General features: G+C 39.9%; 1 protein-coding gene across 1 annotated transcript in view; it reads right to left on the reverse strand.

Annotated features, from left to right (window-relative positions):
* The window catches only part of LOC149441939 (E3 ubiquitin-protein ligase MARCHF6-like), a gene marked incomplete at its 3' end in the record, with an annotated part of 324687 nt that overhangs the window by 67147 nt on the left and 229863 nt on the right, over positions 1-27677 (reverse strand). The window contains exon 4 of the mRNA XM_089656745.1: positions 22136-22270. Coding sequence (XP_089512871.1) covers positions 22136-22267 — 132 coding nt within the window. The remainder of the gene's footprint in view (positions 1-22135; positions 22271-27677) is intronic.

Here is a 27677-nt window from a genome sequence, read left to right on the forward strand (position 1 = left end):
TGAAATTCTCACAACCATTCTCGGTGATTTCAACATCCCTGTTATACTAACAGTCCTGCTACTTCTAAACATCTCTGTCTAACCTCCTCTTTTCACCTGAAGCAATGGATACATGCTTCTACTCTGATGGCAATACCCTTCACCTTGTATTCTCCTACCTATGCACTATGTGCAACCTCTCCAACAATCCTTTTCCTCTCTCTGATCACCACCTTATTAGCTTTGCTCTCTCCCTGTCTTACACCACCTCTCCTGCCAACTTCCCAACAATTACCCATAGAAACCTTCACCACTTTAACCCTTCTCTTCTCTACTACTGTATTGACCACCTCTATGACAAATTCTCACCCGTCCTGCCCCAATCTAACCACTTCTGCCTACAATAGTTCCCAGTCATCTGCCCTCGAGAAGATCATGCCCCTCATTACACGCAGAATCAGGCGTGACCCCTACAAGCTTGACAAATGACACCAGAAGTCTCAAAAAACATAGCTGCTCTCTTGGCCATATGTGGCTTAAGATTATGTCTCAGAAAGACTTCAATCAATATAAATCTACCCTCCAAATATACAATTCCTGCTTCCCACTTCTAAGCAGACCTATTTTATCACTCTCATTAACAACTTCTCTTTCAGTCCCCATCAACTCTTCTCTACCTTCAACTCTCTTTTTTATCCTCCACTGCCTCCACCCACTAACACACTCACTGCCCAAGGGATTGCCAATCACTTCAAAAACAAGATTTATACAATTCATGAAGAGATCTCCACTGCGCAGATACCTCCACCACTTAATACTCCATGCACTAAGTAATGATTGTGCAATACTAACATAATGCACAATCATTACTCCCCTCATTCAACCTCATGACCATAGAAGAGGTTGCTATTTTTTTTTTTTTTCAAACACCCACCTTGCCACCTGTTCCCTTTCAAATACTATGGTCATCCTCTGGCTTTCTTCTACAACCTCTCACATCTTCAATCTGTCCCTCTCATCTGGCATCTTTTCCAACTCTTTAAAATAAACACTAGTCACCCCATACTTAAAAAGCATTTCTTGGACCCCACAAATCTTAACCAATCTCCTTAGTCCCCACTTCCTCCAAATCCCTTGAACGCCTAGCCTACAACCAAGTGACCATCTCATTAAGAATAACTTTCTTGATTCAGTGTGGATTTTGCCTTCAACATTCCACATAAATTGCTCTCCTAAAACTCACAAATGATTTACTAACAGTTAAAATGAATTAACACTATTCTGCACTCCTACTTCTTGGCCTTTTCGGCTACCTTTGATACAGTTGACCATCCCCTCCTCCTCAAAAAACTTGACTCCTTTGGTCTCCATGACTGTACCCTTTGATGACTAGTTGAATATAGGAGTGAAACCCCTGCACTACCTCAATAATGAGAGAGAGGAAGAAAAAAAAACAAAAAAAACCGCACACAAGCACAAAGGAAAAAAAAAATAGTGTGATGATAGTGGCTCCTACTAAAATAAAATTGTGTTTCCACAATAGTAAAGCAAAGTAAAAATAAATAAGTGATGTAGTGCTGCTAAATAATAGCTACAAAAAATAAAAGAGTGACATAGCTGAATAAAAAATCCAGAAATGAGTCCATATATGTAAAATCAATCAATTTGTAATAAAGAACCTTCCATAATTCATGCGTTTTCTTCTTGTGCTGATATCCCAAGCACTATCAAGTAAAATAGTGCACATAACATAGAGTGCCACCTCAGTGCTCACAGAACTCTCACCTCAGAGCACATGGAAATACGCTTTATATCATCAAATAGACAAAAGGATTCTTCACTTTTTCAATCCACAGCCATGTGATAGTAATCAAACACCTTTGAGCTTTCAATAGATTGTCAAACCAGAGCCAGGGATCAGTCCCTTTAAGGGTGATGGAGGTCACACATTCCTATCTATTCATGTCTGCCCAGAGCCAAGTCCTTTATGTGTCACATCACGCCCACATGACTTCATCAGAGGGATGGTAAAGGGCAGGCAAGAGGATCCTTATATAGTGTGTATGGATCAATTATAAGCAGTGGCCATTTTGCTGAAGTTCATGGTGGCCATTTTTAAATAGATATATGGTTAAGTGATGATTATGGTGGCCATTTTCCTTTGGTTCAAAGTGTAGTGTTAAGATCACAATAGAGCAAGAAGGATAAGAAAATAGAACCATGGGAGCAAGGAAACAGTGATCATTAAATCTTTAATGGAAGCATGCTCACTATACCGCTAGTACTGCCTACATAGCGCATAATATAACATCACTATATATATACCCATAGAGTTAACATGAGTATGTTACAATAAAATAAAGAGGGTCCCCATAGGGAGGAATCATAATAAAGTAATATATACTATATAACATAATGAGCAAACAATTTAATGAATCAGACCAACAATGTATCTTCATGAAAAAACTAGAAATCACTAATGAAGCAATTTAAGTCAAATTCAATGTTTAAACCACTTGAGGTCAGGGTATCTAAAGTGTGAATCCACCTAGACTCATATTGGCCAGGAGTGCGTACTTTGTGACTACCTCTCTAGTGTTTTTTAAAACTTTCAATCCCCCAGAATTTTAATTGGGGTGGATCCTTATTGTGCACTATGCTTAATGTATCACTTTTTAATATTTTGTATGTTCCTTAATTCTGACTTTTAGTTCTACCTATGTATTGTAGTTTGCATGTACACTCCTTCCGTGTTGCAGCATATAAAATCTTTAATGGGATACACTATATCTGTAGCAGTTGCCCTAAATTCAGATTTCTTCTCAGTTAGTGTTTTGGTGTGGTTACATGCATAGCATCTTCTGCTTGGATAGAAGCCTTTTCCTGAGAAAAAGGAAAGTGTATTTCTGGGTGGTGGTTCAATTACATTCTTTACTATTTTATCCCTTAGGGTGGGTGCTCTTCTGTACACAAATCTTGGTCTCTCAGGTAGGGTGGTATTGAGATGTTTATCAGCCTTTAATATATGCCAGTGTAGCTGTTCAACTTTCTCTACTTGTTTATGTTGTGTATTATGTTCCAGTACAATCGGTACCATATCTGTCTGTTGTTTTTCTTTAGTCGTGGTGTTGATCAATTCATTCCTATTCATACTCGCCACTTCTTGTATTCGGTCAATGAATTGTTGATCAAACCGCTTGGAAGTGAATCTTCTACCTATCATACTTGCTTGTTCAAGGAAATCCTCCTTTTTATTACAATTTCTTCTCAACCGCATTAATTGTCCCTTTGGTATATTGTACAGCCAACACGAGTGATGACAACTGTCAATAGGGAGATAGATGTTTCTATCTACATTCTTGAAGTGTGTTTTAGTAGATAGTTTTTGCCCATCCATTGAAATATCAAGATATAGGAAATTATTATTTTCCTTACTTATATCCCATGGAATATTTTCCTCTCATTTTTGTTTAACCACTTCCCGTCCGGCCGTTGTATATAAACGGCTGGACGGTGGCAGTGCAGGGTCGGGTGGCTGTTTATAAACAGCCTCCCCACCCCCTGCTTGTGCGCGCTCCCTGGGAGTGCGCAGCACTGCGATCCGGTGCCCGCTGTGTCCTCCGGAAACAGTGAAACACCGATCATAGGACGGGACCTCTGTACAGGTCCCGATCATGTGATCACTGATTGGCCAATCAGTTGTCACATGCAAAGTAGTAAGCAAGATGTCACTTGTGACATCATTGCTTACTACGTGTGAAATCTGTGAATGATCACAAAGGTCACATGGTACAAGGCTATTCACAACAGCCTTGTACCATGTGACAAGCTGTGACCAATCACAGCTCACTCAGTACTTCTCAATGACTGCAAGAATGCAGACAGAGAGAAAGAGAAATGATTGCTTTTACATCCTATATGGGTGTAAAAGCAATCAGTGTAAAAAAAAAACAAAAAAAAAATCATCACCCCCCACAAGTAGTACAGTGTCACCATGGTGACACTGTACTGCTAAGGTGACAGTATGTACAAAAAAAAATAAAAATAATAATAAAAAAATAAAATAAAAATGTAAAAAAAAATGTTTAAAAATTATAATTTTTGGATATAAACTAATTTGGATTTTTTTTTTTTTTACTAAAAAGATAATGGAATAAATTTTGGCCAAGATTTATGATAAAATATTATTTGCAAAATTTTATTTAAAAAAACACTTTTTTTCAAAATTTTAGGACTTCTTAATTTACATAGCAAAAAAAATAAAAATCCCAACGGTAAATAAATTCCACCAAAATAAAGCTTTATCTGTCTCAAAAAAATGGTAAAAAATCCATTTGGGTACAGTGTTGCATGACCGCGCAATTGTCATTCAAAGTGTGATAGTATTGAAAGCTGAAAATTGCCCTGGTCAGGAAGAGGGTAAAAGTGTCCGGTCTAGAAGTGGTTAAAGTTTCCAGGGACTCCAATAACTTTTTTCTTAACCTTTCCAGATCATGATTACATCATCAATAATCCTCCTGTAAAATATTAATCCCACTGGTGTATTTTGATATATGGATTTTTCCTCCAATTGTGCCATGAATAAATTAACCACACTAAGTGTGAACTTGGCACCCATGGCTATACCCGTTGTTTGTTGATAGAATGATTAGTTATACCAGAAATAATTATTTTTTAAACAAAATTCTAAACCTTTAATTAGGTATCTTCTTTGCATGCATGATAGCTGGCTGTTCGTTCTCAGTGCCCACTTTGTAGCTTCATAGGCCTGATGATGATTTATGATCGTATACAAGGATGACATCAGCCGTTACCAGATAAGTTGATTCCTTTTCAATTACTGCCTCCTGCAGTAATTGTAATAGTTGTTTTGTATCCCTTAAGTAAGCACTTGTTTTCTGGACAACTGGCTGTAAATAATAATCGATATACTGGCCAAGTCTCGCCGTGATGGAATTAATACCGTTCACTATCGGTCTTGGAGGGGAATCATTCTTATCCTTATAGATCTTTGGTACAGTATAAATGACCGGTGTTCTACACATTTCAGGAATAAGGTATTTCACCTCTCTTTTATTCAATATATTCTTCTGTACTCCCAAGTGGATCAGTTTTTTCAATTCTTTTTTGTAATAAGTAATGGGAATACTAGATAGAGCAGGGATGGGCACCTGCGGCCCTCCAGCTGTTGGTGAACTACAGGTCCCATCAGTCAGTTTTGCAATGCCTCATGGGACTTGTAGTTCTACAACAGCTGGAGTGCCACAGTTGCCCACCCCTGAGATAGAGGATGAAAATACCTAATCAAATTATTACTATTCAATCAATAAATCACTATTATCAAAAACTAATAGTTTACACATCCCTTCATGGTACTTCTCTTTTGATTGTATCACAATACTACCCCCTTTGTCTGCTGGGCGAACAATGATGTCATCTCTTTTAGTTAAACTCTGAATTCCGTTATTCATAAACGCATGATCAACACATTTCTTTACTTTCAGATTTTTTAGGTCTTCTAGTACAAACTTAAATACTTCAATACATTTGTTATCTTGTACTTGTGGGTTACAGAGTGATTTATTTTGCAGTTTACTGTGCATCAACGTATCATTGGTATCCACCCTTTTTTATTGATGTTCAACAGGATTACTTAAGTGTTTCTTGATGTTCAATTTTCTGATGTATTTTTGAACGCCAATGTACATCTCAAATTTATTTAACCCTTTTGCAGTGGCATATTTTAACCCTTTATCCAATACCTATAATTCTTCACTGATAGAGGATTACCGCTCAAATTAAAGACACCCTCCCCTAGTGTTCGCATTTTCTTTTGTTTTATATGAAGCCTAATCACAATATATGACAGGTATATTCCCCTGAGAGAAGAAAGAGAACCCAAACTATATTACTATCATCACCAGGGTGAATATGGATATAATAGATCTTTTTTAGGGAGACCAAGAGAGGACTACTCACCCAAGAGTTGAGAACAAGAGGGATGGACAAGAAGAAGCCCACCAAGAAGAGAGGCTGTAGAGCCGGAAAGAGAAAACACGAACACTAGGGCAAGGTGTCTTTAATTTGAGCAGAAAACCTCTATCAATGAAGAATTGCAGGTATTGGATAAAGGATTAAAATATGCCCCTGCAAAAGGGTGAAATAAAGTTGAGATGTACACTGGAGTTCAAAAATACATCAGAAAATTGAACATCAAGAAACACTTAAGTAATCCTATTGAACATCAATACAAAAGGGTGGATACCAATGATATGTTGATACACAGTAAATGAAAAATAAATACTAGAAGACCTAAAAAATCTGAAAGTAAAGAAATGTGTTGATCATGCGTTTATGAAGAATGGAATTCAGAGTTTAACTAGAAGAGATGACATCAGTGTTCGCCCGGCAGACAAAGGGGGTAGTATTGTGATACAATCAAAAGAGGTAGGTATTTTTTGATAGGTATTTTCATCCTCTATCTAGTAACTTATTACAAAAAGGAATTGGAAAAACTGATCTACTTGGGAGTAAAGAAGAACATATTGAATAAAAGAGAGGTGAAATACCTTATTCCTGAAATGTGTAGAACACCGGTCATTTATACTGTACCAAAGATCTATAAGGATAAGAATGATCCCCCTCCAAGATCGATAGTGAACAGTATTAATTCCATCGTGACGAGACTTGGTCAGTATATCGATTATTAATTACAGCCGGTTGTCCAGAAAACATGTGCTTATTTAAGGGATACAAAACAACTATTACAATTACTGCAGGAGGCAGTAATTGAAAAGGAATAAGCTTATCTGGTAAGGGCTGATGTGTCATCCTTGTATACGATCATAAATCATCATCAGGCCTGTGAAGCTACAAAGTGGGCACTGAGAATGCACAGCCAGATATCATGTATGCAAAGAAGATATCTCATTAAAGGTTTTGAATTTTGTAAAAAATAATTATTTCTAGTATAACCAATCATTCTATCAACAAACTACGGGTTTAGCCTTGGGTGCCAAGTTTGCACCTAGTGTGGCTAATTTATTCATGGCACAATGGGAGGAAGAATCCATATCTCAAAATACATCAGTGGGATTAATATTTTACAGGAGGTTTATTGATGATGTAATCATGATCTGGAAAGGTGAAGAAAAAAAGTTATTGGAGTTCCTGGAGCTTTAAACAAAAATGAGAGGAAAATATGCCATGGGATATAAGGAGAAGATTAATTTCCTAGATCTTGATATTTCAAAGGATGGGCAAAAACTATCTACTAAAACACAATTCAAGAATGTAGATAGAAACATCTATCTCCCTATTGACAGTTGTCATAACTCGTGTTGGCTGTACAATATACCAAAGGGACAATAAATGCAGTTGAGAAGAAATTGTAATAAAAAGGAGGATTTCCTTGAACAAGTAAGTATGATAGTTAAAAGATTCACTTCCAAGGCGTATGATCAACAATTCATTAACAGAATAAAAGAAGTGTCGAGTATGGATAGGAATGAATTGATCAACACCACGACTAAAGAAAAACAACAGACAGATATGGTACCGATTGTACTGGAATATAATATGCAACATAAACAATTTGAGAAAGTTGTACAACACTGGTATATATTAAAGGCTGATAAACATCTCAATACCACCCTACCTGAGAGACCAAGATTTGTGTACAGAAGAGCACCCACCCTAAGGGATAAAATAGTAAAGAATGTAATTGAACCACCACCCAGAAATACACTTTCCTTTTTTCTCGGGAAAAGGCTTCTATCCGTGCAGAATATGCTGTGCATGTAACCACACCAAAACATTAACTGAGAAGAAATCTGAATGTAGGGCAACTGCCACAGATATAGTGTATCCCATTAAAGATTTTATATGCTGCAACACGGAAGGAGTAGTCTATGTGCTGGAGTATACATGCAAACTACAATACATAGGTAGAACTAAAAGACAACTAAAAGTCAGAATTAAGGAACATATACAAAATATTAAAAAGGATTACAGTAAGCATAGTGTATCTAAAAACTTCTCATTCGTGCACAATAAGGATCCATCTGGAGAGGTAGTCACAAAGTACGCACTGTCAGCAAATATGAGTCTAGGAAGTGGATTCATACTTTAGATACCCGGACCCCTAGTGGTTTAAACATTGAATTTGATTTAAATTGCTTCATTAGTGATTTCTAGTTTTATTTATGAAGATACATTGTTTATTTCATCTGATTCATTAAATTGTTTGCTCATTTTGTTATATATTATATATTACTTTATTATGATTCCTCCCTACAGGGACCCTCTTTATTTTATTGCAACATACTCATGTTAACTTTATGGGTATATATAGTAATTTTAGATTATGAGCTATGTAGGCTTAAATGTGATGGACTATACAGTTTTATTTATTTTAGTCCACGACCACTATTTACAATACTAGCGGTATAGTGAGCATGCCTCCATTAAACATGCGTTATATATTATCACCAATAATTACAGTGATCAATAGTGGCGCATCACATATGTGGCACATTAAACTCTAATATTCATGTGTATCATGTTCTGTCTAACATTAAGATTCCTGTAATATAAACATAATGTGCATGCGACAGAAGTGTACGCAGGACAGAACACACACGGAGGATGATAAACACACAAAGCTTTACTGAAATATGGAAGGCACTCAATCAGGGTAGGAAGGTAGCGTCCGGGTACCAACAAAGGGGAAGAGAGGGGAGGAGCCCAAAACAATTGTAATCCGGCCCACGATAGGGCAATTTGAGTAGCGATGGCCTGAGCAAGTATTAATCCAAGCAGGCAGTCCCGGCAAAGGTAATAGGGAGGTTCAATGGGGCAATCCAGGCATAAAAGGTATGAGTGTCCAACGGAGCAGTCCAGACAGGGAAAATAGGGGCATTCAATGGGGCCAGTCCAGGCAAGGTAATAGGGGGATTCACCGGCAGTCCAGGCAGGGAAAATAGGGAGATCCAAGTGGGGTGGTTCAGACAGGAGGATATGAGCACTGACGATTTAGACAGGAGTAACCTCTGGCACACAGCGAACAGCAGGCAGGAGTAACCTCTGGCACACAGTGAACAGCAAGCAGGAGTAACCTCTGGCACACAGCAGATGGCAGGCAGGAGTACTCTTTGGCACATAGTGGATAGCAGGGAGGAGTACTCTTTGGCACACAGTGGATAGCAGGCAGGAGTACTCTTTGGCCCACAGCAGACAGCAGGCACCTCTAGCCCCCAGGGATCAGAGTACTCAGCGGAGTCTGGCCTCAGCTCAGACCTCCCAACAGCTACTCACTGCGACGTGCAGGGAACCAACAACCTCCCGGGTCCCGCTCCAGTCCTCTTATGCCAGAGCGTGACGCCACCTGGTTGCCCCGGCAACAGCCAGCCCAGCATCGGGTTGCCGGGGCAACAAGGCACGCCCCCCTCACTCTGTCCGCGCTCAGGGAGAGCGGCCTTTGTCACCGGCGGGCGCATAGCGTGGGAAGCCTCTGCACCATGCAGACCCAGCGGGGTGCCCAACACCTCTGTGGCTTCGCCAAGGAAAGGTGCTACCCGCATCACAGGGGGTGTATCCTCCCATCCTGCACAGCCTTTGACGTAGGCTTGTGCAGGACTCTAGGAATCTGCAAGGGGAAGGGAGGGGGAATGATCAAAGGAGAGAGAGGGGGGAGCTGCTGCAGGCCACCTAAACTGAGGGGAGGGGAGGGGGGAGGAAGGGACAGCAGGCAAAAGGGGAGACTGTGACAGTGCACAAAATTAAAAAACGTATATGTGACTACAAACATATATAGTGATATTCCCAAAAATATATATAACAAATAATAAGTCCCATGATGAAAAATCTATATTAATATAAGTCCAAAACAATTTCCACAATGTGAATCCTATTTAACCATAATTTCCAGTGAAAAAAAATTATGTCAATACGTTGAACCATGTGCTGTGCCCATCATGCTCCCCATCTCAGGTGTGCATTCACCAGAACGAAGCCTTTAATCAGCCTGATCATAAAGATATCCAATTGTTGAGATCAAGAGGTTCCTCCAAGAATCACCCTCATCATGAATGGTTGCCAGGATCATAGTAAATACTCTTCTCCATTGATACAAAGAGAAAAAAATTTTTGCTCCAATCGTGTATTACCCAAGGTAAACAACTTTAATAAGCCAAATATTGCACTTACAGCAATTAAAAATTCAATAAGCCTTTTAAAACATATACTTCAGTGACTCAGATGACGCATGGTGCGCTCACCACCTCCGGATATGCCGGACAGAACGCCATCACTTCACTTCCGGATCTGTGCCACTTCCGGTCCGCCACACACTGACGTGTTTCGTCATATCCTGACTTAATCATAGGGATGACGGTGTGGTGCAGCTGATCGTTTATATTGGGAAACACTAACTGGATCACCAGATTCTTAATTACACTTAATTGGACTTGTGTCTCTCAGGAAACGGATCATCCTGTCTCACAGGAAATGATGGTATAAGCTGGCAAACATTAGGTTCCATACATAATAAAAGAGTGGGCAAATACATCAAACAAAATAACAATTGACAATATTCAGTACATCAAATTACCATAGTACCATTTTAAATAGAAACCTGCAAAACTTATAATACCCATTATTATGGACATACACGGTTAACGTTCAAAAACATCAATCCGATGTCCATTCCATCTTCAATATTCAATAAAAATTAGTATTGAATTAAAAAAAAAACAATAATAAATAATAGATAATAAATAAAATAAAAATGTGCCCCTAAGAAACCAATAGATAAATTTAGTGTATATGTGGACATACATATGTTAAACAAATAAACCTAAAAAAATATTTTTGAGCACTCCTATTAGTAGCACCTTAAACCAAAATACTAGAGCACAAATGATTAATAGTGGACTTAGAAATAAGTCTACTTTTAATCCTCAGAACAATGGTAATCAATGTTTAGAAGTATTCAAAAGTTTGATATTGAAGGATTTAGAAACCATCACCCCACATAAGCAGGTCAACCCTAAGTATTTATCAGAAGGGATCAAAAGTTTAGAAAAGAGAAATTACATCATAATAAGACCTGCAGATAAAGGAGGTGGAGTAGTTGTCATGGACAAAAGTTACTACACATCTCAGTTACAAGATATGTTATCAGATGTTACTACGTATAAAGTACTTAGAAGGGATCCAACTAGTATTTATAAAGAGCAATTGAAATTGCTCATAGATGAGGGATAGAAGAATGGAGTTATTTCAAATAAAGAGAAAAAATATTTAATTCCGAGCAGTTTAAGAATACCAGTTATATATATATTACCAAAGGTACATACAATTTTCACTAAGCCTCCTGGGCACCCCATAGTGAACGGTATTGGCTCAGTCACAGCCAGACTGGGTGAATATTTGGACAAATGTCTACAAAGTAGTGCTTTAGCAACTAAGGCATATTTAAGGGATACTAAGGATTTACTTCAACAGCTGGAGTCTATCAAGTTAACAGAGGAAAAAGAGATTTGGTTGGTGACGGCCGACGTTAATTCTCTAGCCATCTCTAGTCCTCATTAGCCATGAGGACGCTATGTAGGCCTTAAACTGGGCTTTAAGCCAAAGAGAGGATCTTTCTCATAATAACAAAATCTTCTTGGGCAAGGCCCTTGATTTTTGTCTATCCCACAGCTACTTCTGGTATAACAATACGTTCTACCAACAATGTAGTGGAGTAGCTATGGGAGCTAAATATGCTCCCACACTGGCTAATATCTTTATGGCAGAGTGGAAAGATAGATCAGTATTTCTTCATCGTCCACATCAGCTGTTATTCTATAAAAGATATATAGATGATCGCATTCTAATTTGGGAGGGATCAAATACAACGCTATGTAATTTCATGGAAAAACTAAATGACAACAAAAAGGCCATCAACTTGGATTATCAGATGAGTACAGACACCATCAATTTTCTGGATGTTGTCATACAAAGGGTTGATAATAATAACATCACTAAAGTATACTTCAAACCAACAGATAGGAATTGCTATCTGTCAACCAAAAGTGTTCACCATCCAATGTGGCTCAAAAATATACCTATAGGTCAGTTCATGAGAGTGAGAAGGAACTGCACATTGGATGATGATTTTAAATTACAAGCAGAGATTATAAAAAATGGATTTTTACAAAAGGGTTATTCTGATGACTTTTTGAATTATAACATACACAAAATCCTTGGTATCCCCAGTAACAATTGAGTACTGTCCGTGATACTTTTGTTATTTGCACTAACATACAATTTTGAGGACAAGCTTTCGGGGGAATGTCACCTTCTTCAGGTCTAAGCAGTACTGAAACAAAGATTTTGCAGAATCTTAGAAGAGATGTAGGGGATGGGAAAAAAAACAGAGATAAGACACAGCAAAAGCAAAGTCTGGGGGGGGGGGGGGGGGGGGAGACAACACTAGCAGAGGCAGTCATGCTTGAGCTGATAGTCATAAAACTGTTGGATAATGATTGAGGAATCACATGTCCAAATTCATGCCGTTATCTCTTGTGTCAAATACTATTATCATTCTTAGTTCAAAAGTTTTTCTTTCCTGAATGGATTTGAAATTTCCTTTAAGAACTAAGATATTGAGGTCTCCCAAAGTGTGGTCGGGTTGTGCGAAATGGTGTCCCACAGGTGTTCAAAGGTCATCTTCTTTATGTTCCTTGATGGTATGTCTGTACAAATTCATCCTTGTTTGCAACTTCTGTCCTGTTTCGCCAACATAAGATCCTTTGCTACATTTTCTGCACTGGATAAGGTACACAACATTACTAGAGGTGCAGCTGTATGAGCCGCAGATATTGAAGATCCCTTTTGAGCGTCTGACACTTTTTGATGGATTAATTTGGTTGCACAGTTTGCAGCATTTCTTATTGCAGCGTTTCTTATTGCAGGGTTTGCTTCCATTATTTGTGACATCATATTTAGAAGGAAGTTTCCTACTGATTAGGATGAATTTGTACAGACATACCATCAAGGATCATAAAGAAGATGACCTTTGCACACCTGTGGGACACCATTTCGCACAACCAGACCACACTTTGGGAGACCTCAATATTTTAGTTCTTAAAGGAAATGGGGAACCTGAAGAAGGGGACATTCCCCGAAAGCTTGTGATCAAAATTATATGTTAGTGCAAATAACAAAAGTATCACGGACAGTACTCAATTGTTCCTGTCGCAAATGCACTAATAAAGCTACAATCACCTCAAGCAAATTGGTAAATCTTGCTTCAGCACTAAATATAAGGAAGACAATAACGAACATCAGTGGAATTTTTTATCTACTTTTCACTCACAATATAAAGGCATTGAATGTATCTTTCAAAGACATTGGCATATATGTTTGATGGATAAGGTACTTGGGCCAGTATTGCCAAATAGACCTAAATTTATTTACAGAAGGGCCCCAAATGTAGGAGAGAGGATTGTGAAAAAGATTTTAGATGTACCAAAAACTTTCTATGTTCCCAATAGAAAAAGGCTTTAAGGTCTGTAAAAAATGTAAAGCTTGTAAAACGGCAAAAAATAATATGGTTAAAAGTGGATCCTTTGAAGTTAATAAGCGAGAATATAAAATACTGTATATGAATTTGTGACACCACGTTTGTGGTATATGCTATTAGATGTCCTTGTAATCTTGTTTACATAGGTCAAACTAAAAGAGCTCTTAAGGTGAGGATTGCTGAACATATAAAAAATATTAAAACAGGTTACACATATCATAATGTGTCAGATCATTTTGCCAAGTTTCATAATAAAAACCCTAAATTAATGGAATTCGGGATGTGGATTGGATCCCAAAAAATTGGAGAGGTTCTAATAGGATAAGAGACCTTTCCAAAAGGGAAACTAAGTGGATTTATACCCTCCAATGTTTGGTACCAGGGGGATAAAATGTTGAGGTGGCTATTAACTGTTTTATTAGCGATATTTAGATATACCGTATTTTTCGACGACTTTTTACCCCTTGAAAATCTTCTCTAAAGTCGGGGGTCGTCTTATACACCGGTATACGGCATACTGACACTTTTTAGAGGGGCGGCGCGGTGCAACTGCCGCCCCCCCCACTTCCAACGGAAGGGACACTAAGTACAGGGTTGGGCAGGGGCTGCTGTCTCTTACCTGGCTCCGGTCCCACGACGATCCGGTCCAGGAAGCGCGGCTGCTCCTTCATTCGGTCCGGCCACTGGATGTTTGCGTGGCTGCTTGGCTCCGCCTCCTCACCGGTGATTGGCCGCCAGAACTGTAGCTCAGGAAAGGCACACAGGTGGCCAATCAGCGGCGAGGAGGCGGAGCCGAGCGGCCCCGCAAAAATCGAGTGAAGGAGCGGCCGATAAGTGTGCCGTCCAGAGGTGCTGCTGCAACCACATATACTGGCTGCAGCAGCACCATACTAGAACAGGTGTAATTGGTGTCAGTTGGAGGAATAGTGCGCCATCATTGGTATCACTGATACCAATGATGGGGCATTATTCCTCCCACTGACACCAACGATGGGGCACTATTCCTCCACCGCACTGACACCAACGATGAGGCACTATTCCCCCCCCCCCACTGACACCAATGATGGGGCACTATTCCCCACCCCCCACTGATACCAATGATGGGGCACTATTCCCCACCCCCCACGGACACCAATGTTGGGACACTATTCCTCCCACTGACACCAATGTTGGGACACTATTCCTCCCACTGACACCAATGTTGGGACACTATTCCTCCCACTGACACCAATGTTGGGACACTATTCCTCCCACTGACACCAATGTTGGGACACTATTCCTCCCACTGACACCAATGTTGGGACACTATTCCTCCCACTGACACCAATGTTGGGACACTATTCCCCCCACTGACACCAATGTTGGGACACTATTCCCCCCACTGACACCAATGTTGGGACACTATTCCTCCCACTGACACCAAAGATGGGGCACTATTCCCCCCACTGATACTAATGATGGGGCACTTTTCCTGCCACTGATACCAATGATGGGGCACGATTCCTCCCACTGACACCAATGATGGGGCACTATTCCTTCCACTGACCCCAATGATGGGGCGCTATTCCACCCACTGACACCAATGATGGGGCACGATTCGTCGCTCTGACACCAATGATGGGGCACTATTCCTCCCACTGATACCAATGATGGGGCACTATTCCTCCCACTAATACCAATGATGGGCCACTATTTTTCCCACTGGTGTGCATTGGAAGAGGGGTAGTCTTATACGGCGAGTATAGCCCAAACACTACATTTTAACAGGAAAAGTAGGGGGTCGTCTTATACGCCCAGTCGTCTTATACGCCGGAAAATACGGTAGATATTAATCCATTGATCTCATGATACTAAAATCCATAAAAGGATTAAAATAGAGGATGTTTAGTGCACTTTATGAAAACAATATTGTGGTTTAAGCTTAATATAATTTTAATTTTTTATGAATTTTTATTTCTTTTTTATTTTATTATCTATTATTTATTATTGTTTATTTTTATTTTAGTTTTATATTTTAATTTAATATTAATTTTTATTGAATATTGAAGATGGAATGGACATCGGGTTGATGTTTTTGAACATTAACCGTGTATGTCCATAACAAAGAGTATTTTAAGTTTTGCAGGTTTTTATTTAAAATGGTACTATGGTAATTTGATGTACTGAATATTGTCAATTGTTATTTTGTTTGATGTATTTGCCCACTCTTTTATTATGTATGGAACCTAATGTTTGCCAGCTTATACCATCATTTCCTGTGAGACAGGATGATCCGTTTCCTGAGAGACACAAGTCCAATTAAGTGTAATTAAGAATCTGGTGATCCAGTTAGTGTTTCCCAATATAAGCGATCAGCTGCACCACGCCGTCATCCCTATGATTAAGTCAAAATATGACGAAACGTGTCAGTGTGTGACGTTGCTGCGGACCGGAAGTGGCACAGATCCGGAAGTGACGTGACGGTGTTCTGTCTGCCATATCCGGAGGTGGTGAGGCATCTGAGTCACTGAATTATATGTTTTAAAAGGCTTATTGAATTTTTAATTGCTGTAAGTGCAATATTTGGCTTATTAAAGTCGTTTACCTTGGGTAATACACGATTGGAGCAAATGTTTTTCTCTTTCTATATAACAATGGAGAAGAGTATTTACTATGATCCTGGCAACCATTCATGATAAGGGTGATTCTTGGAGCAACCTCTTGACCTCAACAATTGTATATCTTTATGATCAGGCTGATTAAAGGCTTTGTTCTGGTGAGTGCATACCTGAGGGGGGCGCATGACGGGCATAGCATGTGGTTCAACGTATTGACATAATTTTTTTTTCACTGGAAATTATGGTTAAATAGGATTCACATTCTGGAAATTGTTTTGGACTTTTATTTTTTAGAATATATATTTTTCATCACGGGACTTATTATTTATGTTATACAGTGGGGCAAAAAAGTATTTAGTCAGCCACCAATTGTGCAAGTTCTCCCACTTAAAAAGATGAGAGAGGCCTGTAATTGGCATCATAGGTAGACCTCAACAATGAGAAAACAAATCCAGACAATCACATTGGCTGATTTGGAAAGAATTTATTTGCAAATTATGGTGGAAAATAAGTATTTGGTCAATATCAAAAGTTCATCTCAATACTTTGTTATATATCCTTATATGACAGAGGTCAAACGTTTCCTGTAAGTCTTCACAAGGTTGGCACACACTGTTGCTGGTATGTTGGCCCATTCCTCCATGCAGATCTCCTCTAGAGCAGTGATGTTTTGGGGCTGTCGCTGGGCAACATGGACTTTCAACTCCCTCCAAAGGTTTTCTATGGGGTTGAGATCTGGAGACTGGCTAGGCCACTCCAGGACCTTGAAATGCTTCTTACGAAGCCACTCCTTCGTTGCCCGGGCGGTATGTTTGGGATCATTGTCATGTTGGAAGACCCAGCCACGTTTCATCTTCAATGCCCTTGCTGATGGAAGGAGGTTTGCTCTCAAAATCTCACGATACATGGCCCCATTCATTCTGTCCTGTACATGGATCAGTCGTCCTGGTCCCTTTGCGGAGAAACAGCCCCAAAGCATGATGTTGCCACCCCCATGTTTCACAGTAGGTATGGTGTTCTTTGGATGCAACTCAGCATTCTCTGTCCTCCAAACACGACGAGTTGTGTTTCTACCAAACAGTTCTATTTTGGTTTCATCTGACCATATGACATTCTGCCAGTCCTCTTCTGGATCATCCAAACGGTCTCTAGCAAACTTCAGACGGGCCCGGACATGTACTGGCTTAAGCAGGGGGACACATCTGGCACTGCAGGATCTGAGTCCCTGGCAGCGTAGTGTGTTACTGATGGTAGCCTTTGTTACGTTGGTCCCAGCTCTCTGCAGGTCATTCACTAGGTCCCTCCGTGTGGTCCTGGGATTTTTGCTCATTGTTCTTGTGATCATTTTGACCCCACGGGGTGAGATCTTGCGTGGAGCCCCAGATCGAGGGAGATTATCAGTGGTCTTGTATGTCTTCCATTTTCTAATTATGACTCCCACAGTTGATTTGTTCACACCAAGCTGCTTGCCTATTGCAGATTCAGTCTTCCCAGCCTGGTGCAGGTCTACAATTTTGTTTCTGGTGTCTTTCGACAGCTCTTTAGTCTTCCCCATAGTGGAGTTTGGAGTGTGACTGTTTGAGGTTGTGGACAGGTGTCTTTTATACTGATAACAAGTTCAAACAGGTGCCATTGATACAGGTAATGAGTGCAGGACAGAGGAGCCTCTTAAAGAAGAAGGAACAGGTCTGTGAGAGCCAGAAATCTTGCTTGTTTGTAGGTTACCAAATACTTATTTTCCACCATAATTTGCAAATAAATTCTTTCCAAATAAGCCAATGCGATTGTCTGGATTTGTTTTCTCATTTTTTCTCTCATAGTTGAGGTCTACCTATGATGCCAATTACAGGCCTCTCTCATCTTTTTAAGTGGGAGAACTTGCACAATTGGTGGCTGACTAAATACTCTTTTGCCCCACTGTATATATTTTTGGGAATATCACTATATATGTTTGTAGTCACATATATGTTTTTTTAATTCTGTGCACATTTTGTTTATATTACAGGAATGTTAATGAAGACAGAAAATTACACACGTAAATGTTAATTACAGTTCAATGTGCCGCATATGTAATACGCAGCTATTGATCACTATAATTAGGGGTGATAATATATAATGCATGTTTATTATTGAAAAAAATAGTGTCAGCAATTTAATATAATTAGGGAATTTGTTCAGCAGCATCTGGTGCGATTTAGTGATCCTAAAATTACTCCATTTGAGTGGTCACTTATAATAAACATATGCTTCCATTAAAGATTTAACCTCCCTAGCGGTATTCCCGAGTGTAGTTCAGGGTAAAATGTCAGTACCAAAAGCGGTAACCCCGAGCTGCACTCGGGCTTACCATGCGGCGCTGCATAGGGATTCCCTGCAGAGCTTACCTTGTCCTGCGTTCCCGCGATGTGTCCCCTGCAGCGTCCCCAGCCATCTCCTCCGGCCGATGCCGGCATCCGGCTTCTGTGTTCCGGTCCCTGTGATTTCGGGACGTACGGGCACCGCCGGCGGTGGGAAATTCGAAAATTTTAAAAAATGTCATTTTTTTCCAAACAAATTCTACATAGTAAAACATTGCTGTTTCAACCCATTTCACATACATTTTGTCCCTAGTGCTTTGCCCTGTGCCCTGCCTGTATTTTGTCTGTTCTTTCTGCATGGAAACTGAGAAAAGTCCATGGCATCCAAAAAGCGTCCCTTTAGGTCAAAAATGGTTTTAGACCAGCTAGAGAACAGCGATAGTAAATCAGAACCACTTGCAGAATTGAGTGATCATTCGTTGGGAAATTCGTCATCAGACAATGAAAACAATTTTGCGACTTTGCTCAGCGATGTGCGAACTTGGTGCTTTATTTCAAATTTCAGTGTTTTTGGTTTGATTATATTATTGAATTAAATGTATTATTATTATATTATAATTTTTTATGATTATTTATTAAATTATAATTTATGATTTCGTGTTTCAAATTTTATCATACCCCGGATGTTTACTAGACTCTTGTTCGGACAGATTTCAGTGAGTCATTCCTAAAAATTACAGCCTACAATAAAAAAACTACATATTTCCATGCAAAATAATGGTACCGCTTTCAGTACCAAAAATCTGAAATAATCATACCGCTAGGGAGGTTAATGATCACTGTTTCCTTGCTCCCATGGTTCTATTATCTTATCCCTCTTGCTCTATTGTGATTTTAACACTACACTTTGAATCAAGGGAAAATGGCCACCATAACAATCTGGACCATTAGAAATTGGCCACCGTCACTTAACCATATATCTATTGAAAAATGGCCACCGAGAAATCAGCAAAATGGCTACTGCCTATAATTGATCCATACACACTATATAAGGATCCTCTTGCCTGCCCTCTAGCATCCCTCTGAAGTCACGTGGGTGTGATGTAATGCGTAAAGGACTTGGCTCTGGGCAGACATGAATAGATAGGAATGTGTGACCTCCATCACCCTTAAAGGGACAGATCTCTAGCTCTGGTTTGACAATCTATTGAAAGCTCAAAGGTGTTTGATTACCATCACATGGCTGTGGATTGAAAAAGTGAAGAATCCTTTTGTCTATTTGATATCATAAAGCGCATTTCCATGTGCTCTGAGTTGAGAGTTCTGTGAGCACTGAGGTGGCACTATATGTTATGTGCACTATTTTACTTGATGGTGTTTGGAATATCAGCACAAGAAGAAAGCACATGAATTATGGAAGAATCTTTATTACAAATTGATTGATTTTACATACAATATATGGACTAATTTATGGACATTTTATTCAGCTATGTCACTCTTATTTTTTTGTAGCTACTATTTAGCAGCGCTACATCACTTGTTTATTTTTAATGTACTCTTTGATGGTTCTTATCCTACTGCACCTTCAGTGTCATTTACAGATCCACTTCCTCCTCTCCCTTCATACAAGGTTATGTTCTTGGACCTCTCCTATTCTCAATCTACACCTCCTCCCTGTGTCAGTTGATAGCCTCCCATGGCTTTCAATACCATTTCTACACTGATGACACTCAAATCTATATCTCTTTTCTCCTCAGCTCACTCCATCAGTCTCTATACGCATCACTAAGGTGCCTTTTATGAAACAGAGATCAGCGGCGATCCTAAGGATCGTTGCTGATCTCCGATCCTTAGTGGTTTAGGAAACAGAGATGATCAGCGGAGAACATGTTCTCCACTGATCATCTCAGCACACAGATGGCCAGTATATGAAGGAGCGATGTCAGGCCTTCACTGGTGATGTGTTCTCTCTCCAGATTCTCCAGCTCAGAGATGGAGAATTGGAGAAACCGCCAACGAAGCAACGATAATTTACCGCTGCTTAGTAAACGGTGTTTGACTGATCTCTTACTGTAATCTCGCGAAGTTATACTAAAAGCAGCCATTTTCCTGCATTCAAAGTGTTTGTAGATCGCTTCTCCCTTCATTCAGAGAAGTGATCTACACCGCTTCATAAAAAGGTATTCAGAGGAGAACTCTCTCCTCTGAGAATGCCAGAGAACTGAGCAGCGGTCATTTACTGCTGCATGAGAAAAGGACACCAAATTTAGTAACGGGCATATCAGACTGGATGTCACAGCACTTCCTCAAACTCAGCCTTTCCAAAACAAACTCATAATATTTTCTCCCCCATGTGCCCCTTCTCCTGACTCCTACGGGAAGATCAATGGCACAACCATCAACCCGTCCCCCCATGCCAGGGTGCTAGGTGTAATTCTGGACTCTGAACTCTCTATTCAGCCCCACATCAAATCACTGTCCAAAGCTTGCTGCCTCAACCTCTGCAACATCTCCAAAATGCCATCTTCAAACCAATGACACCACAAACCTTCTAATTCACTCTCTGGTCATCTCTTGACTATTGCAACTCCCTCCTCATTGGCTTTTTTTTATATAGGCTTACCCTCCCTTCTGTCCATCATGAATGCTGCTGCCAGACTCAATTACCTTACCAACAGTTCAGTGTCCATTACCCCTCTCTGCCAACCCTGGCTGCCACTGACCCAACAAATTAAATTCAAAATACTAACAAACTTATAAATCTATCCACAACTCGGCCCCGAGCTACATTACTTAGATACAAAATACAAACTAAACTGTTCTCTTTGTTACTCCCAAGACCTCCTGCTCTCTAGCTCCCTTGTCACCTCCTCCCATACTCACCTCTAGGATGTTTCCCGAGCCTCTCCCTTCCTATGAAACTCCCTACCCCAATCTGCCTCGCTCTTACTCTGTCCACCTTTAGGAGATCCCTGAAAAACATTATCTTCATTGAGGCCTACCCTCCTCCACCTAACAATTGTACTTTTATTTTCTCCATCATTTCATCTTCCACAGTTATTACCTTTTGTGTCAATTGACTCTCCCTTTTTAGGTTGTAAGCTCTAACGAGCAGGATCCTCCGATTCCTCCTGTATTGAATTGTATTGTAATTGTACTGTATGCCCTTGTAAAGTGCTGTGCAAACTGTTGGCACTATATAAATACTGTATAATATTAATAACATTAATAAATGACCTCTACTAAACAGGGAAACACCAGATTATGTACATTAAAACAAGTTTGTGGCTTTTATTGCAGCTGTGACCTTTTTCTTCTTTGTCCCCAACTACCCCACTTTTTTTTTTGTGGTTGTGGCAGTAAAACTGCCTCATCTGCATCACAGTTATTATGGCTGTGGGAGTAAAATGGTTAGTCATGACCCAGTGATGTTGAGGGGCTTGGAATGTTTGCCCGCTGCATTCCCTTGCATTGTTACTGTCTATAAAAAGTTGAAATGTCCAGCCTGGCCTAATGGCTGGTATAGTACCAATACCATATCACCATCAATCAATAACCAGGTACATCTTGTACTAGTCAATACTAGTTTATGTTAAAAGTAATCACATGCACATTTTTATTTCAAAAAGTCTTAAAATCAAATACTGTTGATTCTCTTTAAAATAAGTGCCATATTTCCTGCCAGCTCTTACCTCTCTTAATAACAAAATGAATGAAGCAAAGTAAAACACGTAAACCATTCCAACAAGCCAGTGAAGAAACATGGTGGTACCAGGTGCAGACTGAAAGCTAAGTTCTCGGTCTCTCAGTGTGGCATCAAACATTTCCTGAAAAACAAAATCTTAATTAAATACTATTATGTTAAAAATCTATAAAGTATAAATTAGGCACATTAATATTAAATGTGTTGAAAAACATTTTGTAGATATACCTGAGCCTTCCCAATTATTGACAAAGTTTGTTGAAGTTATCATAAGAAATAAATGTTGTGCAGCTTCACCTTTCACTGTACAGTAAGCTGCATGAGACTATCAGACTAAGAACATCTAAGGGGGGACGAATGTCTGAGAGGCAGTATGGCCGCTTAATACAGAAGCTCTGGCAGGGATCAGAGACTACACAGTGGTGCCTTCTTCACTGCACACACAGCCAGGGTGTCCGAGTTCAGTCACCCACCAATTGGTGGGTTCTTCTTACCCAACAAGTGGAATAAAGAGTTGACAGAGTTGAAAATAAACTGGGAATTTGCAAAAGCTTACAACAACATGGAAGATGGCTTTCAGGAGAACAATACTGACATCCAGTGGTTAAAATCTAAAATTGCAGACAGAGGACAGATCCAGAGGAAATAATCCGAAATTCAGGGGTATGCCAGAATATGTTGCCCCCTCAGAATTGATCCCATATCTGCAACAACTCGTTAAAAGCCTTACTCCCATTGGAAAATCCAAAATACTTTGTCATAGACCAGGCCCATAGATTGGCCAAGCCTGCATTCCCAGATTCCATCCCTAGAGCCATGATCAGAAGAATTCACTTCCTTCACATTAAAGAAAGAGCTTTCACGGCTACGAAAAAAATGGGGAAACTCCCTGAACCCTTCTCCGATTTTCAGATATTGGCGGATCTCTCAGCAACTACTATGCAACTCTGTAAACAGTTAGCCCCTATTACTGTGCAACAAACAATATCTCCTATAAATGGGGATTCCCAACCAATTAACCATAACACATCAAAGTCACACATACACTCTCCGCTCTCCAGAAGATGCCACAAAATTGCCACTCCAGTGGGGAATCTCAGCAGACAATAAGCCTCACCAACGTATTGCAGGGGGATGATTGGTGGTTGGGACTAAATAACATAGTACTAAGTATTGTTTCCTTGCGTACCATCTGTGCCTTCTTAACAGCTTTAAGCCTATAGGCGCACACTGCCTCTTACGTTATCCCCATAATGCCAAGCCTCCTACTTCCACACCCCCTGGTTGCAGGAGTTGCAAGTTTGAAACTTATCTTGCACCCTGCTTCTTTTATGTTTTGTACGAGTATTGCGTGCACAAAAGTAGTTTTTCAAGTTTAGTTGTGCTATGTTTTTGTACAATGTTCTCTTTATGTTGTTCGGGTAGTCTAAATGCTCTCATACCTAACTTTGTTTGCATATAATTACTGTTCCTTCTTAAACAAAACAGATGCTTTCATTACTACTATCTTGGTCAACCTATGCCTCAATGAACATCAAAAGCACTGCGCTACTCTTAGCTAACTTCGTACCGACCTTCTGTCCCTGAAAAGAACTCCCCTTACTGTTAACGGCCTTAATACCCCATATAAGAGATCAATGATATAGAAAGAAGCTCTCTTCCAGAAATGTGACATTTTCTGTGCTCAGGAGACACATCTGTGTTTCAACTCACCTCCTAAAATCCCCCATCCCAAATTTCCCAATAGCTTTTTGCAAACGCAGATAAAAAAAAAACAACAGGAGTGTTAATTGTGATCAAGGACACTGTAGTATTCCTACAGCAGTTCATAGAATGTGATTACAATGGTTGATTTATAATCTTAGGTGCCCTTCTCAACTATTGCCCTTACACTATCGTCACAATATACACTCCTAATACTAAACAAAAGGCCTTCCTCTGTAAATTACTAAAAAAAAAAAAAAAGTACAGGTACTTCATGTAGGACATATTATTTGTGCAGACTAAGAACATGTCAATGAGTAGAAAAATTAGTACTGCGAGGAATGGCTCTGGATTAAAGGGGAATACTGCATCAAAAGAGGCTTTATTTGTAATGGGATAGTCATTTATATCATATTTTGGGGTAGAGTTCGGCTTTAAAGTGTTACTAAACCCACAACAGTAAAATCAGTCTGTATATGCAGTAAAGCATGCTTGTTATATTTACTATGGAACCTAAAGGATTAATCCTCCACACTGTAAAAATGATGTTTGATCTTGTCTTCTCTGATCCTCTAATCTCTACCGTCCCCAATCCATCTGCTGATAGAACAGAGCCTTGGGGGGCAAGCTGCACATGCTCAGTTTGATGTGTATTGCTAGAGAGGTTTTTTTTTCTTGGGAGAGTACATGTGATCAGCACAGGGCCAATCGATGCTGTCCAGGTAGAAAGGGGTTATGCAGCCTTAAAGGACAATCAGGGGAGAATGAAAACTCCCCCTTCAAGCTTTAACCAGTGCTCTGCTGGACACTGATAGAAATCACAAGACTGTTCTAACTGCTGATGAGAAAAGGTATTTAGCAGTTTATATTTACTAAAATATTTGCATTTCCATGTTCTGTGTGCTGTGGGAGACCAGATATAGTGAATGCAGGGTCCTGGGTTTAGTAGCAATTTAAAGATTGATTATGGGCCAAACCAAAAACAGGATTATGATGTGTCACTAGCATTAACTGAAATGTTTTATTTACAGATTTATGAAACAACACATACATTAGTAAAGTGCATACCTTGTATACAGTATAAACAAGATTGTACAGAAAAAAAAGGCCATACTTACAAACAGGACCTTTAAATAATGGCACGGATGAATAACGGATGAGATGTCAATGAACAACAAACAGAAAAGCAGGCCAGGCTGAGATAACACATCAGCACAATATGAAAACGTGTAGGTGCACACCACAGTATGCTATGCTAAGGAATAAGGTAATGTCCATCACATTACCCCTCGATACCCATTTTTACACTAGTATTACAGAAACTGGAAGACAATGCATCTCTGAAGTCAATGGACAATGGCACAAATGTACCAAAAGGGTTCACGCTTACTAGTGGTGCACTGAAATGAAAATTCTGCACCAAAACCGAAAAATCAGGATGCACTTGGCCGAAAACCGAAATGGACATTTTTTTTTAAAATATGTTTTTATATATTATGAATTATATTCAACTTTTTAATTTAATTTTATTTTATTGAGGGCGGGCACTGAAGCAGAGTAGGCTGCACATTATGGTATGCCCCTGGCTGTAATATGCGTGAGATAAGCTAATCTTTTTGGCCATTATCGGCACCTTTTCTTTCTATCGGCAAAATGCCAATATCCCTATTTTCACCCGATAATTTTCAGCAGCCAATATATATCACTAATACTTACTATTTATAGATGGCAAACATGTATTTGGATTGCGTTTGTAAGTTAAGGTTTTGAAGATATATTATTTTTTCAGGGAGATCCTTTTGTTTCCAATCCAGAGCAATTGTTTTCCTAGCTGTGATACTACCATTATAAGAAAGGTCTGGGAGCCCAGGTTTCACAGTGCAACAACTCCTCCAGCAGTCAGGTGAAGAGGAAGCAAACATGTTGGATCATGATACTTGGGTATAATTCCATTGATGCAGGATTTTTAAAGTCATCTCCCAAAGAGTGGCACAATGGGTGGATGCAAGGAGTAAGCCCAATGCCTTGTTCCATTAGGATGCATGAAAGATTTGGGAGAGTTAATATTCCCGTGCTATCATGGAGGACGTTTTCTCTGAAGAGACATTATGAGATATGAGGCGAAAGAGAAGAAAGATGCCTTTACAGTTTTTTTGAAAGTCCATTATAAAAGGACAGGTTTTCCATGGGAATCAAGATCTTTTCATGGAATGGCTGCCAGAATGGATCATAAGTGAAGGTATTTGTAAGAAATCTCTTTTCAGGAGGTCTTATACTCTTCTTAAATCATCGAATGAGAGTAATACAGTGTTTATGTATAGCAGACCTAGACTAGCCAGATTGGAGTTCATCCAATTGGTGAGTGAGAAGTCTTGAGTAAGGGGCACCAAAGAGTTTAGGGGAGGGATGACACATCATATGTATAAATATACAGTGCAGCGCTCTCCCTAAACTAATTATATGTAAATATAAAGTGCACACTTGACTACAAAGTGCTCTACATAATAACACAAAGTACTAAACTTATGTGCAAAAATTGTGCATTTACAAATATGTGCATAAGCAAAAAATTGTGCAACCCGTGTACTTCAAAATGAGAATAAAGTGCAATCAAAATGAGAATAAAGTGCAATCAAAATCACTCCAACCATCTGTTATAAATAATGATAAATCCAAAGTAAGATTAAAGTGTCCAAAATACAACAAAAGGACTAGCAGTCTTCATGCATGTGTCACACGTGTCCACACTGTGTGAATCCAAACTTTAGCCGTGATGGCCCCTCACCTCCTTGCCAAGACCCTACAGGGTCAGCTCGCTTTACAGCAGGACACCCTTTAGGTGGCTCACCAGGACCTTCCTCGCCTCTTACACTATAACAGCGATCTCCTCCTCGGTTCATATACAGACAAAAACTCACATAGTGTAATCCTGTTTATTAGGTAAACATTTAAAATCGTCTCTTCACATGCCTTCAATACCCCATGCTATGAATCTCCTGCATGGGTATATAGATACAGGGGTTTCAAATATGGTCGCCACGCCGGAAATGACGTCACCGCGCTCCCAGAATCCTCCTCGCGTTCTGACACGTTGCGTCACGGTAACACCTGACTTCCTCAGGGTCTTTCACATGTCCAGTTTCAAAGATTTAAAGTGGTTCTAAAGGATCAAAGTTTGTTACCTTCATGTATTCTATGCATGAAGTTAAAAAGCCTTGTGTGTGCAGCAGCCCTCCCCCCCCAAATCCTTACCTGAGCCCCCTCTGATCCAGCGACATTCTCCACAGCCTCTTCTGTCTGGGGTTTCTTCTTCCCTTGGCTCGTGCTGCTGTCAATCATAGCCAGTGAGCCAATAAGGAGAGAGCGGGGGGGGGGGGGTCGAGAAGCAGCTCTGTGTGTCTTATGGATGCATAGAGCAGTAGCTCAGGGATGAGGACACAGCGATGCCCTCTGGGTGACCAGCTTTCCCTGGGGGCACTGCTTGATGGAGAGGAGTGAGTAGTGCTGGCGGGGACCCGAAATGAAGAGGATCGGGCTACTCTGTGCAAAATCACTGCACAGAGCAGGTAAGTATAGACATGTTTGTTATTTAAAAAAACAAAAAACAGCTTTAGTGTCACTTTAAGGCCCAGTCAGGTGGACAGCAGCTATGATAAGCATGTAGAAGTGGGAGGTTGAAAGCAAAGAAGAATGGCACACAACATGCCCTGGAGCAAATGTCCCAATATTGATAGTTCAATGGTAATCCATAGCTGGTCACCAGGGACCACCAGAATTTGAGCTGGTTTACACTCACCACCTGGAAATAGGCCTTGAGATTTGGAACC

The sequence above is a fragment of the Staurois parvus genome, unplaced genomic scaffold, assembly GCF_062004578.1.
Source record: "Staurois parvus isolate SC_StPar_1 unplaced genomic scaffold, SC_StPar_1.0 ptg000932l, whole genome shotgun sequence".
Lineage (NCBI taxonomy): Eukaryota > Metazoa > Chordata > Amphibia > Anura > Ranidae > Staurois > Staurois parvus.